The sequence below is a fragment of the Lacerta agilis genome, chromosome 3 (genome assembly GCF_009819535.1).
Source record: "Lacerta agilis isolate rLacAgi1 chromosome 3, rLacAgi1.pri, whole genome shotgun sequence".
Taxonomy (NCBI): Eukaryota; Metazoa; Chordata; class Lepidosauria; order Squamata; family Lacertidae; genus Lacerta; species Lacerta agilis.
Window position 1 is genome coordinate 89,030,200 of NC_046314.1, and position 20,319 is coordinate 89,050,518.

The 20,319-nt window shown below is 43.0% G+C and overlaps 1 protein-coding gene across 2 annotated transcripts in view; it reads right to left on the reverse strand.

Annotated features, from left to right (window-relative positions):
- CNIH3 (cornichon family AMPA receptor auxiliary protein 3) overlaps positions 1 to 9,326 on the reverse strand; it is a 64,190-nt gene extending 54,864 nt beyond the window's left edge. Inside the window, exon 1 of one of the 2 annotated variants that reach the window (XM_033144683.1) lies at positions 8,452 to 9,326. In XM_033144683.1, coding sequence (XP_033000574.1) covers positions 8,452 to 8,532 — 81 coding nt within the window. In that variant the 5' untranslated portion in view covers positions 8,533 to 9,326. The remainder of the gene's footprint in view (positions 1 to 8,451) is intronic. The other variant, XM_033144684.1, reaches the window with a different exon arrangement.
- Positions 9,327 to 20,319: the final 10,993 nt, after the last annotated feature.

The window sequence follows — 20,319 nt, forward strand, 5'->3', positions numbered from 1 at the left end:
CAGCCAGAGAACTGAAAAACTAGCACCACTAAGGCAAGGAGTGTCAGGACTGTGATGAGGTTTTCTTCCTCCAAGATTGTTGCTGTTTTTCAGAGTGCCTCTTGCAGGGGTTGAACTGTCTCATGGTTAGGGTTACTCCTTGGTGAGAGAAAGGAGTACTGGGGAGGTTAATGAAGGTCTTGGATGGAAGACAGCAACCTGGGTAAAAGCTAGATTGCTGTTGGCGAGTCTGATTCTCAACTAGCCTCTGCCACGACTCTTATAATCATGCTAAACTATACCTCCCCATCCTGCTGTGGCATATGTTGCTTCCATCCTGGCTGCCCTTATCACTACGGCAGAATAGATGTGAGTCGCCTGGAACGGCTAGGGCCAATGCACATACTACACACAGGGGCAAACCCAAGTCTCTCCCAGCCTTATCCGTACCTCCTTGAATCACATATTTGCAACATTTACACTTTACATTTTAGATGTACACTTAAAACATCCTACAAACAATGCAATGTGTGTACCAACAGCAATATGTAAGACTATAAATGCTTGCCTTAAGTATGGTAAGTAATGGTAAATCAGCATTATTATTACACATATTGCAGGTGGGGGTAGAAGTTGAGAGACAGTGGCTTAGGAACGTATGAAGCTCTTTTCTACGGATTCCATCTGGCTCAGGACTGCCTACACTGATTGGCAGTGACTCTCCATGGTTTTAGACTGGGGCCTCTCCAAGACCTATCTGGAGATCCTAGGGATTGACCCTAGGGCATCTGCATCCCAGACAGATGCTCTTCCACTGAGCTATGACCCTTCCCAAACTTATGGTCATTCTGTTTGCCTAAGGGCACCTAATGCGTTTATGGCAGAAGCAATATTCAGACCAGGGACTTACTAACTCAGTGTTTTTCAACCTTTTTTGGGCAAAGGCACACTTGTTTCATGAAAAAAATCACGAGGCACACCACCATTAGAAAATGTTAAAAAAATTAACTCTGTGCCTATATTGACTATATATAAAGTAATTTTTCAATTTTTCCCACGGCACACCAGGCAACATCTCGCGGCACACTAGTGTGCCGCGGAACAGTGGTTGAAAAACACTGTACTAACTCATAGCCCAGTCTCTTAGCCATTACACTACAGCAGCTTTGATACTATCACAAAGTGTTTGCTCTTTTTTTAAAGAGTATTTTAAAGTTTTGTAATTGCCTACTATCTCTTCAAAATGAGGTGGTGGTTAAAAAATGAGGCTAATTACAATTTCACATTATTTCTCAACTGCTGAAGAACAAGACAGAGCACGGCATTGGCTCTCCCACATTTAATTAACCATTTAACCACAATTTTCTTCCTTCAGATGTATGTTTTATGCATTGTATTATGTTCCTCCCTCCCCATATTGGCTTGTATTATAGGCATCCTGGTTAAAGTGAAGAGGGTTTTTCTCTTTTATTCTTTATTGCAAAACAGATTTGACTCAAGGAGTTTCAAAGTATATAGCAATTTCAAAATTATTTGTGTTAAGAGGTTATCCGAGCGACCACTGAAAAGCACTAGTTGCATGGCAACACACTTTGAAAACAGTTTAATATCTAAGAAGTCAGCGAAGAGAACTGAAAAGAATGGTGTGCACTTTAGCTGAAGTAAAACATACTTTACTGTGCTCAATTGCAGCTCATGTCAGATTTTAAAAAATCCGTTTTGAAACATATTTTTGTTAGCTAGACACAATTGAAAATTTGGCAGTAGAAAGAAACTGAAAGGATCAATCTGGTTGCATCGATTTGGGCAATCATATTTTCAGTTCCTTTCATCTTTGCTATTGATTATGGACTAAGAAGCTGTGCCCATCAGCAGCTTCCCCATGGCTGATTTCACATGGTGGTGTTAACCTTGAAGTGGAGATAAGAGGTACCTTTAAAAATAGGTGTCAACTAAGGCTTTTTACACTAAAGGCATTCTTTTGGACTATGGAACTTGCACTGGTCCTGATCATTTCTGCTTCTCTTGCTGGGGGCAGCTTTGGGACATTCCCCATTTAGGCAGTTTGAATCTGTGCACCCAGTGTTCAAAAAACAACAACCCCCCTTTGGCTAGAATACCTCTTTTTAAAGTATTTTAAAATAGTGCATTGTATTAGCAAGTGCAATACACAGAGATATGTACAACTCTCCACGTAAGAAGCAGGAGCGGAGGGTACTGGAGGTCTTGCAGAATGAAGTCCAGAATGATTCCAACTGCAAATATGGACAGGAAGTAGCACATTTGTTTTCCATTTCACACCTCTCATAGTTACCGCGAAAACTTTTTAACAAGTCCTAAATAAACAGATGATCAAATCTGAAAAAGAACAGTTTTCGAAGATGATCTATGTTTTTGCAAGAGAGATCAGCTCACACATTGGGTTGTTGTTGTTATTTTAAATGTACACAGTGTTTTAGACAGGGGCATGTAAGTTGCTTTACTCTTCCCTGTGCTTTATTTGATGTAACCGTAGTGGAGATCAAGGCAGGTGAGTGCCTAGTGGTAAGAGCACAGCCTTCGAGAGACATAGCCTTACAGTTCTCGTTAGCTTCTCCACCCCCACCCCCATGCCTATCTCTGTGGTGCTGAGTGCCTCTTCTTTTCCTTTGCCTCCTGCTTTCATCTCCACAGATACTGTTGTGGTGGCATTTGCAAGCAGGCAGTTGTTATAGTTACTTGCTTAATTGCAAAGAAAACCTCAGTGGCTGAGGGAGTCAGAGCTCTTTTGCCCTTCAAATTCCCTGATCTGCTTTGACGGGGGGGGGGGAATTAAGTGGGTGTGTAAGCGTGTCTTTTATATCCTCATCTTTTAAAGGTGAAAGTGCCGAAAGGGGCATATGTGAAATCAGTATCAATGCATTTTAGAAAATATGGACAAGACAAATCTCAACTTGGGGAAAAGATTATCAGAACGTAATGCACTATTTTACATCTGAGTAACACTAAAAACTTGTCAGGAAGTATTTTATTGAGAAAAATCTGTAATGGTGTTGAATAACACCAAAACTGTAGTGTGTATGGAACTTTGGTTCTAACTTGGACCCTTTTGCCTAAAAGTAATGAAGAATGCATGGAGTATTATTATTGGGCACTGCAGTCTGGAATCCCTGGACATAGGGTGTGGGAGAAATTACTTCTTGATTACAAATATCTAATGGGCTGTCACATGGAAGATGGAGCAAGCTTGTTTTCTTCTGCTCTGGAGGGTAGAACCCAAACCAATGGATTCAGCTTATGAGAAAGGAGATTCTGACTCAGAATCAGGAAGAAGTTTATGAAGGTAAGAGCTATTCGACAGTGGAATGGACTCCCTAGGGAGGTGGTGGACTCTCTTTCCTTGGCAGAGTTTGGATGGCCATCTGTCATAGATGCTTTAGTTGAGATTCCTGCATTGCAGGAAGTTGGGCTAGATGACGCTTGGAGTCCCTTCCAACTCTACATTTCTACAATTCTGTATCTCATACATACAATCCTCCTAACAGACAGTGCTCCTAATGGCATAGAATGCAGTCCACACATAGCAGAGAGCCACAGCGGCAGCAAACTTCTGTCTTGCATGATATGGGCATTTCGCTGACACATGTTGCTGTGGATATCTAATGACAACAAAGATGTACATTCAGCATCTAGTAGGCATGGACTATTTCATCCAGCCCAGACACCAAAGCTTTGCATAGCAACTATATCTGTATTTACTGATGTAAATAAAAATACATTAAAATGTAAAATATGAGTATATTCTTCTCTAGGTTGAGTCAAAGACAAACACTAGTCAATCTTCTACAGGAATACCAATATTTCATTGTCCTGCTTTTGCCAACCAAGCCAACAACAGCTCATACTTAACAGAATCTTCTACCTTTGTCAAAATTCTCTTAACACAGGTACCCAGGTTTCTTGGGGCATAGTGTCTGACAACCAGGACACTATAAACTCTTATATGAAAGAATACACAGGTCCAAAGCAGAGTGTATTAAACTTAACTAACTACCAATATGTTCTCTGTGTAGCGCAGGGGCATCTAGCATGGTGCCCTCCAAATGTTGCTGGACTCAGCTCCCATCAGCCCTAGCAAGCATGACCAACTAGCAGGGGTCCAGTCCAATATGTCGAGGGCACCATGTTATCTACCTCGATCTAGCACACAAGGAGGAAAATAGCAAACAGCCCACTACCAAATCAGGAAATTAGCTGACCACCCCCATTAACAGGTAGGTAGCCGTGTTGGTCTGCCATAGTCAAAACAAAATAAAAAATAAAAAAATCCTTCCAGTAGCACCTTAGAGACCAACTAAGTTTGTTCTTGGTATGAGCTTTCGTGTGCATGCACCCATTAAAAAAACCAAGAACAAGTATGGAATGCCATGGTTTCCTCACTAACACAAACATGCACTTTCTCACTCCATAAACTCCATGACAAGCATTTTCGCGTAAGCCACTTACCAAATGGAACCAGATTTTCCCATAAAATTGAGTCATGTGAATATATAAAGAGATTTCATTTAAGCTAGGGTTCATCAAAGTGTAACACCAGAACCTTACTTAAATGCTGCGGCACAATCCTGTAAATGTGAACACTTGACCATGTGTGGAAATAACAACACCATCTGACCATGTGCAGATTGCCTCATGAGTAAATAACTACAATCCTTATCAATGCAATTAGAGAGGCATTGTGGGGTCACAATTCTGACCAATAACTAAATAAAATAACCTTGTCCATGTTGTTTTATTAACCCCAACGGATATTACTTTGCTTTTTTTTTATTGTGCAATGATTCATTCGGTACTGCAAATGACAGCAATGTGCCAGGCAATCACAGGACAGTCTTCCATTCACTATGGTGAATGTGATGGCATCCTCTGCTGATCAGGATAAGCCAATAGCCTTCCTTGGAGCTGTAGGAGTAGGCAGGGATCACCCTAACACATATGCAGTGATTCCATCCCCCTCCCCAGCTTAGGGGAGGTAGGAAGGAAGGCCAGAGGATTTATTTTATCTATTCATTCATTCATTCATTCATTCATTGCAACATTTATAACCCACACTTTCCTTCTCAAGCAGGTATGTTCAAAGTAGGTAACAAAAGCAACTTTGGGATTTGTGTTGCCAATGAAGCAGCTAAATCAAAAACCTGGCTATTCTTTCCTGTCCCAAACAGAGGGGAGCAGGGGACTGCCCTTTAAGAGGTGCAATGCAAGGTTAATGACCAGGGGAGAGTAAGGGCTTAACAGCCACATCTTCGGCTACCAATGCCAGCCAAACCTGTAAAGCTCTGTATGAGTGACTAATATTTAATGTGCAGTATTTCAAAACCTATTTGAGTTCAGAGGTGTTGCACTTCCACATATCAATCCACCCTTGCAATTTCTGTTTTCAGCATGCTGTCAAAGTGTATTGAGAGAAATATATATTTAGAAGTGCTATTTTTAAAAAGCATCTCATCTTATTTCTGATAGATAGCTGTTTAGATAGGAGATTCTGATGGGCAAGAATTTCTGATGACCAATCAAAAACAGTACTTCCATCAAATGTTGATACCTGTGTCTTTAGATAACAGAATCTGAGGGCCCAACCTGACAAGACTTTAAGAGTTCTGTGATTGGATCTTCCATCTCTTTTTAATTTATTCTAAAAGCAGCCAGGGGGGTGGATTAGATCAGGATGACAGTGTTGAGGGATAGGACTTAATCCTCCGGCCCATCATTTTGCTCATCTAAATTCCCCCCTCCAGCTGATACTTCCCTCATTAGGGCTGCTGTTGAAAGAAATTAAAAGAGACAAGAAATGCAATTATGGATCTCCAAGGACTCATCTACTTCATCCCTTATAGGCAAGAGGATATCCTGAAGGCCTGGACCTCAAGAACAGCATCCCATCGAAAGGCAGCATCTATGCACCTGTGATTTCAGGTAGAAGATTCCCAAGAGCAAATTTCTGATTACCTGACGATCAAGAACAACATGTTTTGAATATGTACATAGCTATGTTTTCAGATGGTGGACAAGGGTTTCTGATGTCCTGGTTGTCAAAACAAGCACCCTAACAAATTTGGGTCCTTATATTCAGGAAATATTATGCATCCCCACCCCTGGATTTGAGAAGGTGGTACCTATCCGGGTGAATCTGTTTGATAAAGATAACTATTTCCCAAAACATTTTTTTAAAAAAATCTAATTTAACTACCCATGAATCAGCTATATAAAAAGATGGTTTTCCAGATGGAGGAGCAGGCTGAAAACCAGTCTGAACAAAACATACCTTGTCTAATTTTGTTTTGTTACCCATTGAACACTTATGTCTAGTTTTTCTGAATCTTGTCTAGCATATCCATTTGACTATAGCACACTCTGGCATAGAGAAGGAGCTGCAGGTGATATCAAGTGAAGATTGCTAATGAATACTACTAGTATCTGATGCTTAATACAACAAGAGGAAAGCCCATGTTGTGGGTGGAAATTTCAAGGAGGAGGAATGTAGCATTTATTATTTGCTACATTCATATCTAACCTTTCTTCCAAGGAACAAGGATAACATACGCAGTTCTCTTCTTTTCCTCATATTATCATCACATATGCCCTGTGAAATACGATAGGCTGAGAGATAGTGGATTGCCCAATGTCACCTAGTGAACTTCATGGCTTGGTGGGGATTCGACCAGATTTCCACAGTCATAGTCCCTAACTACACCACAGTGGCTCTCCTGACTTGATCATCATAAAATCCTAACACAGTAAGGCAATCTGACAAGTTTAAGTTGTTTCCCCGACCCTCCCTCCACACACCTCCTTTCAAATGTGTGACATATTTTGTGGACTGCTCCTGACTTTCTACCAAGTAGATGAATAACTTTTCTGGCAAAGTATACAACCATTTAGCCACTGGGAAAAGCCGAACATTAGTGAGGCAGGGGCTGTAAATAAACCTGATAAATGTGTCGTTCACAAATAAGATCACTTAATTTTTCTACACCTGTTTAGTGACAATAAGTGTTATGATTCAAAGAATGAAGGTGAGGTGCAACAGGGTTACACCTGGTAGCTACACCGACAAACGTTTGCCACAGTCCCTGTCAGCCATATTTCTAGCGCCAGTGTGAAGGACGTGCATGCATTACACATACAGGTAGCTGCATACGGGTCCTCTCCGTACAAATGGGAATTGTAACTGGCCAGGATCCCCATTCACGTATGATCTCTATGGGCATATATCTGTACAAATGCAAGTCACCTTCATGCTGACTCAATGAACACCCATTAGGGCAAGGGTTGTTATTATATTTATTTATATCCCGCCTTTTTCCTGGACCTGGACCCAGTGGTCTGTGAGCATCATTCAGGTGGGCCATGGCATGTCTGCATTAAATATTCACATTCATTTTAATTGCATTTTAATTGCTTCTTTTATTTCTTATATTGTATATCATGCAGTATCTAGCATAGCATATTACAATTGCTGCAGCAGGCAGAAAAATCATTAAGTGGTCCACTAAGACCATCACCAATGTTCAAATGGTCTGGGGGTGGGGGAACCGCACTGCATTTGGGGATGCAGCTAGCCTGTGTAATTCCACTACCCCCTGCATTCAGTCACTGGACATGGGGGGGGGGGCCAGGGGCTTCTGTACACCCCTGACAACCAGCATCTGGATGTGTCAGTTGTCTCCATTGAAAAGCACTGCCCGTGAGGTGATGTTAAAAGCTGTAGCCTTTGCTCTCCCAGATGTTCCAGTCATGAAGCGGTAAGCATGTATTGCACAACCCAGCCTTCCTCTGGAAATTTTTGGACTACAACTTCCATCGCCCCTGGCCATCGGCCACATTGGCAGGGGCTGATGTGAGATGGGATTTCCAGATGTTGGAAGGCAGCAGGGTGACACAAGTGTGAACTATCTATGAGGAACAAGAATAAGGCTTGCATGTTCACCATACCTTCAAAACTCATCAGGAGCACATTTTCGTCCCTCAAAGAATTCTGGGCACTGTAGTTTGCTAAGGGTTGCTGGGAATTGAAACTCTGCGAAGGGTAAAAGGCAATGCCCTGAATTCTTTGAGGGGAAGAATTTGCTTCGAATGTAAGGTTGTTTAAGACAGTGTTTTTCAACCACTGTTCCGCGGCACACTAGTGTGCCGCGAGATGTTGCCTGGTGTGCCGTGGGAAAAATTGTGTTTATTTGATTCCTATTCAAGAGAATTACTTTATATATAGTCAATATAGGCACAGAGTTAAATTTTTTAACATTTTCTATTGGTGGTGTGCCTCGTGATTTTTTTCATAAAACAAGTGTGCCCTTGCCCAAAAAAGGTTGAAAAACACTGGTTTAAGAAGAAGACGTGGCTGGAAATGGTGGAAAGTGTAATTTGTGTGTTTGAGAGAGGGGTGGGAGGGGGAGAGAGTGGGGGGGAGATTTGCGGGAAAGAGCTACTCACATGCCAAATAGCGAAGAAGATGAGGGCAGCACACAGGACCAAGGAGAGCATGTAGCAAAAGGCAGCAAACGTGAAGGCCATGGCGGGAGCAGAGGAGCCTGGTGGGACTGGCGCGCATGCACTCAGCCCGGGCAGGAAGGCGCCTCCTCGGGGACTCGAGGCGGGAAGAGAGCTCCTTCCTCTCGGGAGGCCGCCACAAGCTCACTTCAGAAAACTCCCACCCAACGCGGGAAAACAGCCCCTCAGCAGGCATCCAGGAAGGGAGCAGCTTTTGAAACCTTCACGACGGCCACTCTGGCTGGAAAAAGCTCGCCGGCTCCCGGGAAGGCGGAGAGCCCAAGTGCCCCGTTCTCTCCCACACACAAACTCGAGTCAAAGTGGGCTAAGCGGAAAAGTCATTCCGGATGAAGAGAGGGTGCCAAAAAGAGGAGGTCCGGCAAGCGGCGAGCACCCCGGGGATCCCAAGCCCAAGTTCCCGGCTCACCCCGGAAAGTGCCATGGTTAGTGGAGGGGAATTTCTTCGGAGCTCCGGGTTTCGCTGCGCCCATAAAAGAAAGGATCTGGAAAGAAAGGGAGCGGGATTGAAGCTTCCCTCGATCTTGGTTCTAGCGCTAAGGAGATGGGTTTTTTTCTCTCTCTCTTTCTGCCTGGAAGCGGCTCTGTGGCGGGGAAGCAACGCGCCTGGGGCTCCCTCGCTTCTTCTCCTTCTTCAGCAGGAGTTCCTTTGTTCCTCAGACCCGCAACGAAGATTCAGTCGCATCCCCGCCGCCTTCTCTCCATAGTCGATGTGGGGGGAAGAGCCCTCCTTCCCTTAGCCGGTTGCAGCAGCTGCTTGTCTTGAGAGGGGGAATAAAGAGAGTCCACCTGCTGCTGCTTCTGGATACAAGGATCTTGGACTCTCTCTCTTTCTTTCTCACTCACACACACACACACACACACTCATACATACATACGGATCTCGCTCCTGGCTCGCACCTCCAGCAGCACAAACGAGCCGGCGAGGAGGGGACTTTCTGTGGGCTCCTCCCGCATCGCAGCTTCCTCCTCGCCTTCCCCCTCCAACTTGTGCACGCACACACACAAACGCACTCCCGAGTTGTCGAAAGCCCCGAGGAAACCACGTGGCCTTCCATGCAAGTCCTCTTTCTGGTCGCCTCCCGGTGCCCCACTGCTGATCTATGCCAAGCTGACCTTGTGGTGGTGGTGGTGGTGGTGGTGGTGGGCAGTGCCAAGTCGCCTTCGTCGTCCATACAGCTGTGGCTGGAAAAGCCCACATTTCCCACCCGCGCAACTCACCCCAGGCTTCATTTGAGAAAGGTGGCTGGGGGGGGGGGTTGTTGCAACTTCAAGGCCCATGAGAGCACCGAGAGAAAATCTGTGGTCCTGTGGTCCTGCAAATGTTGTTGGACAGTTCTCACCATCCACGACCACTGCCGGCAGGGGCTGGTGGGAGTTGGGGGGGGGGGGGATGTGGCAGCTCAGTGGTTCTGCTTTGCCTGCAACAGCCCCAGATTCAATCCCAGCATCTCCAAATAGGGCTGGGAAAAACTCCATGTCTGAAATCTGGGAGAGCTGCTGCCAGTCAGTGCAGACAATACTGAGCTAGGTGGAGCAATCCTCTCATTCAGTATAAGGTAGCTTTTATCTGGAGGGCTAAAGGTTGCCCCATCTCCCCTCCACTGCAAACTGTTGGAACTGGGGGAATCGGGAAAGGCAACTAGATGATGTGGCAGAGATTTAGGGTAGTAAATGGTGCGCAGTTGTGGACAAGGAGAATTACTTCTCTCCAGCTACCCAAAACTGTCAGGCTACACTGCAAAAGGAAAAACTTATTTATACCCATGACAGTGTGCACTGGAGCCTACAACCTGGGAGAGAGGAAAAGCTAACAAATCAGCTAAATTAGGCTGCGTGCACATTACTGCTTACTCCAACGCACTACCACCATTGGAGTCTGAAACCAAATACACACGACATTAGCCACAATCCATAGGTATCCTCCCACAGCTTCTTGAGAAATGCTCTTTCCCTTAAACTAACTTCCAGGTGTTTAGAAAATGGAAGCAATGGTCAAGGTGAGGTGCGTACATTTCAGGCAGCCGTTGTACATGTGCAGAAGACAACTTCACTGAATTGGAGGTCAATGGGGGGGGGGGAATCAGGTAATGGCACCCCCACCCCCTCTCTGGTGTGAACAGCAACATAAAAAGGGACTGGAAGAACAAGAAGAACATACGAGAGAAGATGGAAAACGTTTATTGAATACAGTATATGGGAAATAACTGTGTACAGCTGAAAACGCTGGCAGCATTAAGATAAATTCAGCAGTGTAAATAAGTTATGATGGATGTAATAATGGGATACTGAATGGTATAGTTTCTGTAAAATATGCAGGGATTTATGATATATTAAATGAACCATGGAAAGAGAAGAAGGGAAGTCATTGATATCTTAAGGATGTAAAAATGAGTACTTTAAATTGTAAAACAGAAAATTTAATAAAAGTTATATATATATAAAGTGACTTGAAACACAGCAGTGGGGGACTGGGACTCGTACATGGCCTTAGCCCCTGATTGACTCTTAATTTCCTGTGGTCCTCCCCACAGCAAAGTGGTTGTCTTTATTTTTCCAGCCTGCCTCTGCTGAACAGCACTTTATCCTCCATGACAGCTTTATCTTTTACGGACTTCCTTTACTGACCAAGAGGGCTATCTCTAGGCCTGGGTTGAAAATTATTAGATCAGACCAAATTTAAAATGTAAGGGTTGTTGTTTTTTACTAATAGTTTTGAAAAAATTAGTGTAATATTTATTGGGGATATATACACAGTGTAATATTTATAAGGGAAGAAACAGATTTCAGAAGACCTTAATAGTTAGCCATAACAGCAATTAAGAAAATAACTTATATTGGGGAATACACCCATCTAAACCTTATTAATTATATTAATATAATCATTACTGATATATGTCTACCATTTCTCTACTTTAGCGAAGACATAACATACAGGAAGCTGCCTTACGCTGAGTCAGACCATTGGGCCATCCATCCCAATATTGTAGACACTGACTGGCAGTGGCTCCCCAGGGTTTCAGACACGGGTCTTTCCCGTCCTTACCTGGAAATACATGGGATCAAACCTGAGACTTTCTGCATGCAAAGTGGATGCTCAGTTACTAAGCTCTGGCTCTCCCCAAAATACTCTCCCCAAGCCTAGCAATAAAGTTCTAGCAGACAGGCAGACAGAAATTTTATTGCGGCTATAAGCCCATATAGACATATAAACATAAACATAATGAGGAACAAAGCATAAAAACACAGGGATACACAGAAATCACAATGACACAGAAATCAAAATGTAAAGTTATCACAATAAAGCCAATCCTTTCTTTCAGCTCACTGACAGCGCTGCTTCCAGCCTTCTCGTGTGGGAATGTTTTGGGATGCAGGAGAGGATATATTGTTTAAGATATCCTATTCCAACTTGTGTTTACAAGTCCCAGAAATTAGCAGAGTTCTCATTCCCCTTTTAAACACACACGCAGCAGATAGCTTGCTCAGGTTTGTTAAAACCTCTGTAATAAATGTCCTGGTATTTTCCCCATTAATCCCTCTCAAAATAAGACACTGCACAGCCTTCTATAAAAGTATAAAACATTTACTCACGAGAAATCATCTGTTCACAATTGGATCCCAGACAGCAGACTTAAACTTAGTAAAGGTTACATTTACTCAGGAGACTGTTCCATAAGGGAAAACAGCTCCTTTGTCACTCTATTGGTGTAGTGGTTAAGAGTGGTAGACTCGTAATCTGGGGAACCGGGTTCGCGTCTCCGCTCCTCCACATTCAGCTGCTGGGTGACCTTGGGCTAGTCACACTTCTCTGAAGTCTCTCAGCCCCACTCACCTCACAGAGTGTTTGTTGTGGGGGAGGAAGAGAAAGGAGATTGTTAGACGCTTTGAGACTCCTTCGGGTAGTGAAAAGTGGGGTATCACATCCAAACTCCTCCTCCTCCTCCTATTCTTCTTCTTCTTCTTCCTCCTCCTCTTCTTCGCAAAGCAGCTTCTTTGAGAACGTCATCCAATAGAAAAGAGAGAGATGGAGTCTCACCCCTTTTGTTTTGTTTTAACCTGCCCAGGTGATACCACACCCATCTCCAGTTACACAGAAGAAATCCAACCCAGCCCAGGGGAGACAGCAAGTTCCGACTGGCTGGCCTAGAGTATCTAAGAGCCCATGTGACGTCACGACGCCACGTCCCCAGGGCGTGTCTTTTTGCTGCCCCGGGTAGCGCGGAGCCTTACTCCACCACTGTGAGCGCCGCAACCCTATAGTCGCCTTTGACAGGACTTAACCGTCCAGGGGTCCTTTACTTTTTTACCTTTTTAAACCATAAATATCTGTTTCCCTTTTCCTTTTGTTGAAAAGAAGACAAACTTAACATCCCCCTTTCCCTGCTTTTCCCCAACCTGAAGGCATAGTTCAGATGTAGACAATAATAGCAAATTTAATACAAGCACTGAAGTGGAAAGAGACTGAAAGCTGCTAATATCAATATGAAGGAAAATGTCAACCCAACCATATATTATGGAATACGGCAGGCACAGTTTGTCCTGTAGTCTTTGTCCGTGCGCTAGATGAACGGCCACCAGTCTGCTATAAAAGTCTCTCAATTTTTGCCCTCTAGCCTCCTTTACAGTTTCTAGCTATCAATATTCTTGCTGCCAGTAACCAATTAAATGCTTATAAAATAAGTCTTGGTTGTCTCCGCTGAATATACCCAACAATTCTTGTATTATTATTATTATTCCTTTTCTATTTGAAAGTTGAAATACCCAACAATGCTTAAAAAAAAAAAAATTATTAAAGATTTTCATGAACTACAAAGAACGTGCAATGTCTCTCATTTTTTTTCTTGATGAGATTATAATCTTTTGGTTACGTTCAAAGTAAAATGTAAAACAATATGATATCCAAAGGTTGGAGTGGAGGGTGGGAGGTAAACTTACACACTATCTTGTCGTTTTGTCAACTTGGTATGTACGTGGGGGTTTTATGTCAGTGTCGATTGAGTAGGTTCTCTTTCTGTATATTTATTGGTTTACATTGACAATGAGAGATATTTTTTAAATAGGTTTTCCCAGTATTTTTGTTATTTCTGCAAGTATCCAATAAGTATCTGATTCCTATTTCCTTTTCCCAACCTTTCATAATTTGATGTGCTTTTGTCAGAGTCAACATGTTCTTGAGTCGTCCTTCAAAACTGAATGGGGTCCAGTGACAACTAATCATTTTCCATGCCCAGGATATGCTTGCAATGCTGTGTGTTTCCTGCAGCAGAAATGAGACTTTTTAGTGAGCCACTGCTGAAATTTAAAATTCTTGCTGCTCTGCTCAAATAGGACTACTGTAGCGCAAACCAACCTACTGGCTGCTGCTGCCACCCATGGTCACATGCCCTGGTTTTCTTCTCCCTCACCAGCAGAGTTCAGTGGCTGAATGTGCTTTACTGTGCTAGGCTGCAGGGACACTTTCCATGGCTGAGTACCATCAGTGACCTCGCAATACCACTCCCTGAAACAAATTAGTCCGCTAGGAAAACAGTCGAAGTCGGCCTCCAGGGTGTCAGGGCCAATTTGTATGGTAGCCCAAATTCTAAGGTCTTTATGTGTATATGTGCTTATCTTATATTTTAATCTTTAAGCTGTTGTTGTACATTGCTTTACATGTATATTTCATTCTTGTGAAAGCTGTCCCAATTGTGCTTTCGAGCTGGTCTTTGATCGTAATAAATGATGATGATGATGATGATGACCTCACAATACAACTGAAGACACTTCAAGTCCTTAAAAAAAACAACGCACTTTTCTTCCAAGTCATCTTCTCAGTTGTTGTTGTTGTTGTTGTTGTTGTTGTTGTTGTTGTTGTTGTTTTGTACCCTGCCCATGTGAATGGGTTGCCCCAGCCACTCTGGGTGGCTCCCAACAAAATATTAAAAACACAATAAAGGTAAAGGTAAAGGGACCCCTGACCATTAAGTCCAGTCGCAGACGACTCTGGGGTTGCGGCGCTCATCTCACTTTATTGGCTGAGGGAGCCGGCATACAGCTTCTGGGTCATGTGGCCAGCATGCCTAAGCCGCTTCTGGCGAACCAGAGCAGCACACGGAAACACTGTTTACCTTCCTGCCAGAGCAGTACCTATTTATCTACTTGCACTTTGACGTGCTATGGAACTGCTAGGTTGGCAGGAGCAGGGACCAAACAACGGGAGCTCACCCCGTCGCAGGGATTCGAACCGCCAACCTTCTGATCTGTAGTTTAGACCACAGCACCGCCCGCATCCCAATAAAAACACAATAAAAGAACCATTAAAAACTTTCCTGAACAGGGCAGCCTTCAGATGTCTTCTAAAAGTCATGTCATTTATCTCAATGACATCTGCTGAGAGATTGTGCCACAGGGTGGACACCCCTACTGAGAAGCCCCTCTGCCTGGTTCCCTGTAACTTCACTTCTCACAGTGAGGGAACCGCCAGAAGGCCCTCGGAGCTGGACTTCAGTGTTTGGGCTGAACAATGTGAATGGAGACGCTCCTTCAGGTAAAGGTAAAGGTAAAGGACCCTTGGACGGTTAAGTCTAGTCAAAGGCGACTATGTGGTTGCGCCGTTCATCTCACTTTCAGGCTGAGGGAGCCGGTGTTTGTCCGCAGACAGCTTTCAGGGTCATGTGGCCAGCATGACTAAACCGCTTTTGGTGCAACGAAACACCATGACAGAAACCAGAGCGCACGGAAACACCATTTACCTTCCTGCCACAGCAGTACCTATTTATCTACTTGCACTGGCGTGCTATCGAACTGCTAGGTTGGCAGGAGCAGGGACAGAGAAACAGGAGCTCACTCCATTGTGGGGATTCAAACCACCGACCTTCTGATCGGCAAGCCCATGAGGCTCAGTGGTTTAGATCACAGCGCCACCTGCATACAGGGCCAAGGCCATTTAGGGCTTCAAAGGTCATTTATTGCCTTGGCTCTGGCTTCCAGTCTGATCTTGCCTGATCTTCAACCCATCTGTGATCTTGTCTCTTTCCACTGACCAGTTCCCCCCCCCCCCCGGCCTATCTGTACCAGAATCAGACTGCCGTTGTTGTAGCTTGGTGCAAAGCTAAGCTCCAAATCTGACCACAACCTTACCAAGATCTGCACTCCAGACCTTTAACTGCAGAGGGTTTTGATTTGTTTTTTTAAATGAAGTTTATTTTATTTATGTATCTTAATTTTAATTTAAGGAATGTTTTTATGCCACCTTTCAGTGACAAGATTATTTCTAAGGTACATTGCATAAAACAGGTATTCCTTAATTTTTGGGTTGTTCTGGTTTTTACTTTTTGAAATATGACAACCCTAATAAAAGGCATACTTGCAAATTATATATATATATTTGGTTCATATGAGGAAGTTTTATTTTTAGTCGGTATGCTGCTGCTTTTTGTTTTTTTGCCTTATGGGGATGACAGTACCGTATTAAAAAAAAAAATCCAGCGACAAGGCTAAAAAATTAATAAACTAGCCTGAAATTATTTGCTAGAAGCAGTGCTATTAATGATCATTCAGTACAACACATTAACTAGATTTCATTAACTGGAGCAAAGCAATTGCAAATTATAATAGACTTCACAGTTAGGCTGGAATGTAGTGAATACAGTAACATTATTTGGTCTGTTTGTCTTTTTACATCCAAAAGCTCTTTCTCCCTACAAATGTTTAAATTTAATAACCCAGTGGATTTTAGACTGCAAAACAATGTCTTTGAAGAAACAGTCACTGTCATTTGTACAGTATTATGTTACATTTCCTCCAACACCTGAACGTTTATCATCCACATTAATATGGATGGGGGGGGAAACAGCAGATGGTTTGTGGATAATCTGTAAAAAAAAAAAACATTTTGTTCTGAAGCAGCTCTACAATAAGAATACACAGAACGTGCATGAGAAGTCTGCAGCACTGTAATGCAAATTTATTCTTAAAGTGTTTTTGCTATTTATATTTTTTTCATTTCTTCACATAATAATGTCCTTGCAACAGTACATAATTAATTTTTTAGAAAAAACAGTGCATTTCTAAGCACTGGCTGCATCTGCAGCTACTCCCACCTGATCGGAAATATTATGTTAAACAAAGGTAATGATGCCATGGCAGAGCTGTAGACTGATATCCTAGCACAAATGTTGAGATAAAATAAGCAGCTGCCAACCACCACTATGGTTTATGCCAGTATATGCACAGGTATACATGGTGAACCATGGAGCCTAAACTGATTTTAGGTTGGACCACTACTTTCACTGTCTAAGCTGAAGACTAGCACCAGAAAATTAATTTCAAATGTTCAGGTACAATGAAAGAAGAGGGTCATTAGATTATAAACCCCTAAATGGCTTGGGACCAGGTTGGTATTAGGAGTATCATCTTGCCCGCCCCCCCCCCATGAGTCTGCCTGCCCACTACATTCATCATCTGAGGCAGGTGTGGGGAGCCTGTGGCCCTCCAGATGTTGTTCAACTACAACTCCCATCAGCCCCAGCAAGCATAGTCAATGGCCAGGGATGATGGGGTTTTTAGTTCCAACATCTGGAGGGCCAAAAGTTCCTCACACTTGATCTGAGACCTTGTGGCATTTTCCTCTGCCTTGAGAGCAGGCACAGGCAAACTCGGCCCTCCAGATGTTTTGGGACTACAACTCCCACCATCCCTAGCTAACAGGACCAGTGATCAGAGGCTCAGATGTTGACAATGTCTTTGTCATTCTGGGGCAATGAAGGCATTCCTCTATTACCAGGAGTTTGGCTTCTTTTAACAATTCTCTCGCTGTTGTGGTTTGTTGTTCTGCTGCTTTCTCTCTCACTTTTTATTTGCTTGCTTGCTTGCTTACTTACTATATTTATTAAAAGAGTTCTAAGGATGGCTTGTGAGAAGGAATTTAAGATTCAGTAACTACTACAACAAGCGTAAAAAAAAAAGATCAACACATAAAAACTGTCACAGAAAACAATAGCAGCTGAAAGCAAAAACAGATTGAAAGGCCTGCAAAATGAAAAAGTGCCAGGCAAACCTCTATGGAGAGGGCATTTGACAACTGGGCGCCCACAACTTAAAAGGCCCTCTGTCCTGTAGCCATCTATCACACCTCACTTACCAGAGCCTTGGAAGGAGATCTCAAAGTTGAGGTAGGTTGGTATGGAGAGAGATGGTCTTTCAGGTACCCTGAACTCAAGTCATGAAGAACCTTAAAGGTCAAAACCAACACCTTGAACTAGGTCTGGAAATGGTCCCGTGAAGGTAGCAAATAACTGGCATTATATGTTTACATCGTCCAGTCCCTATTAGCAGCATTACAGCCATATTCTGAACTAAGTGAAGATTCTGGACTATCTTCAAGGCAGCCCCACATGCAACACAATTCAGTACCCCTCCAAAAGGAAGTTACTAGATGCATGGGTAAAAGAAACAAAGCTCTTTCTTTTCAGACAGGGTCACAGATCTCCATTATTAATTGTCTTGTTACATGCACCCCATATCTAAAACCCAGATGCTAAATTGCAGCAGACAGGAGGCTAGCCTTCAGCCCCCCCTCCTCCAGAAAGGTATCAAAGTGGCACAAAGAGTAAGATGCTGGGGGCCCTCTCAATCATTCCTGGCACCTTACACCTCTACTCATTTTTTTTACCCACACATAGTACACACACAGAGAGTCAGTATGAAGGGGACATCAGCAACCAAATTGGGCAATCAATACACAACTGATTGGTTTGACCTGGTTGTCCATGTCACTCAAACAACACATATTCTTGGGACTTATTGCACAGGCCAGGAATAGCCTACATGATACCTTCAGATGTTGTTAGACTCCCTGACAATTAGCCATGCTTGGTGGGGCTGATATGGAGGGCACCAGGTTAACTACCCACTCAGTTAACCACAAGGGTCCTCCAAATCAATTACTCTGGTTTTGAGCATTTATTTCAACTTGTGAGAGCATTCATGAGCTGTTGCATATGTAATAGCACTGAATCACTTACATATAACAATTACAAATACATTTATTCAGAAAATCCACAAGTTGCAGCTTTGATGCACATATGGCATTACCAATCTTTGTTGTTGGATGAAAAGGTTAGATTTCAAAAACATGTCTTTTGCTTTTGCATATTCTTCTGCATTTAATTAAGCATTGTTCTAAACTGGTGTAAACAGCTTGAAATAAAAACTGTCTAGTTTTCACCTTGCAGAAAGAAGAAAAACAGACAAAAGCTGTAGTCTCCAAATATCTTGTCGCAGAATAACTGGTTCATCTTCAGCACATTATTCTGCCTAATGTTGATCTGTGGTGTTGCCTGGAATGTAATTTGTACAAGGACTAAAATTACATTTTTTAAAGGGGGGAAAATGAGAGGGTTTGAGTTTTCTGTTTTGCTTTTTTCCTAAGTACATTCAAGACCAGGTGAGTCAAAATCTATTTTAGTGACACCACTTAAAACTACCTACATTAGACAATTATAATAAATAAATAAATCCAGACTTTCTCTGAAAATCAAAAGGGGCTAAAATAAAGACTTACTGTGAGTATTATATTATAAAGAAGTAAGCCACCTGTTCCCTACATGCAATGTGGGTTTCCCCACTTTATTTTTATTTTATTTTGAAAATAGATCTTGTCAGGATGTTCTCATAATTAAGATTTCACTGCTTTTTATAGACTAGTTCCTACTTTCGTGACAGAACCTTGGCTGACCCATGGGCATCCATGGTGAGAGGCGTAGCATGGGGGATAGTTGCCCCCTGCCCATGAAATCCAAAGATTTCCAAAGATTCCCAAATCCAAATCCAAAGATTCCCGGCTTTATTTTCCTTTTTAAAGGGTAAGTTCATAGATTCGGGAGACCCTGAGAAAAGAGGCAAATGTACAGGCACTATTATTCTCTTTGTTTTTATTCTTAGAATCCAGCCTGCTCCCCACTTCCAGGGTTCTGCTTCGCCTTCCCCTGAAAAAGTCCTGCAGATGCCCAAACACTGGCTGAAGACATTTTGCTGCCTGAGGTGACATTCTATGTACAGAGGCCAGTGAAAATGGCAGCTGAATCTTACTGCAATAATGGCAATGAGATCATGTCTTCCACTACATCTGAACACAGTAGTTTGTCTTGGAGTGATGGGCTGGCTGCATGGCACACAAGCTGTGTCCTCCAACAGAAGGCTATAACTATGGGGCTTAGAAGGAACAGCCAGGAGACTGCTGCCGCTGTCCCACAGCATCTGCCACCTGAGGCTGTCACCTCACTCTGCCTAATAGCAGGGCCAGCCCTGGACACAGCAGCCATAGGTGTGTAATAATTTCTTAAGCCGTTCTCCTCCAGTATTAAATAGTTCCCAGAAGCTATCATACCACTCAGAATTCACAAGGAAGTGTTGATTGGGAGATAGGTGAAATGTAATTTCTGGAGAAATGGAAGTACTAAATATTTATTCATTACCTAAATGAAGATAATGATACTTGTCAACTAGAGAAACATGAATAGTCAATAAAATGCCACCGCTTGCAGAAATGTCACAGACACATATAGATAAGGTGATTTGAATTGCATACTACCTAGAGCCACATAATGATAACCTTTCCACTGTTTTGACCATTTAGAGGGAAGCTCTACAGGCTTAGCATTACTACTATGGGACGCGAGTGGCACTGAGCCTCTTGGGCTTGCAGATCAGAAGGTCAGCGGTTCGGATCCCTGCGACAGGGTGAGCTCCCATTGCTCTGTCCCAGCCTAGCAGTTTGAAAGCACGCCAGTACAAGTAGATAAATAGGTA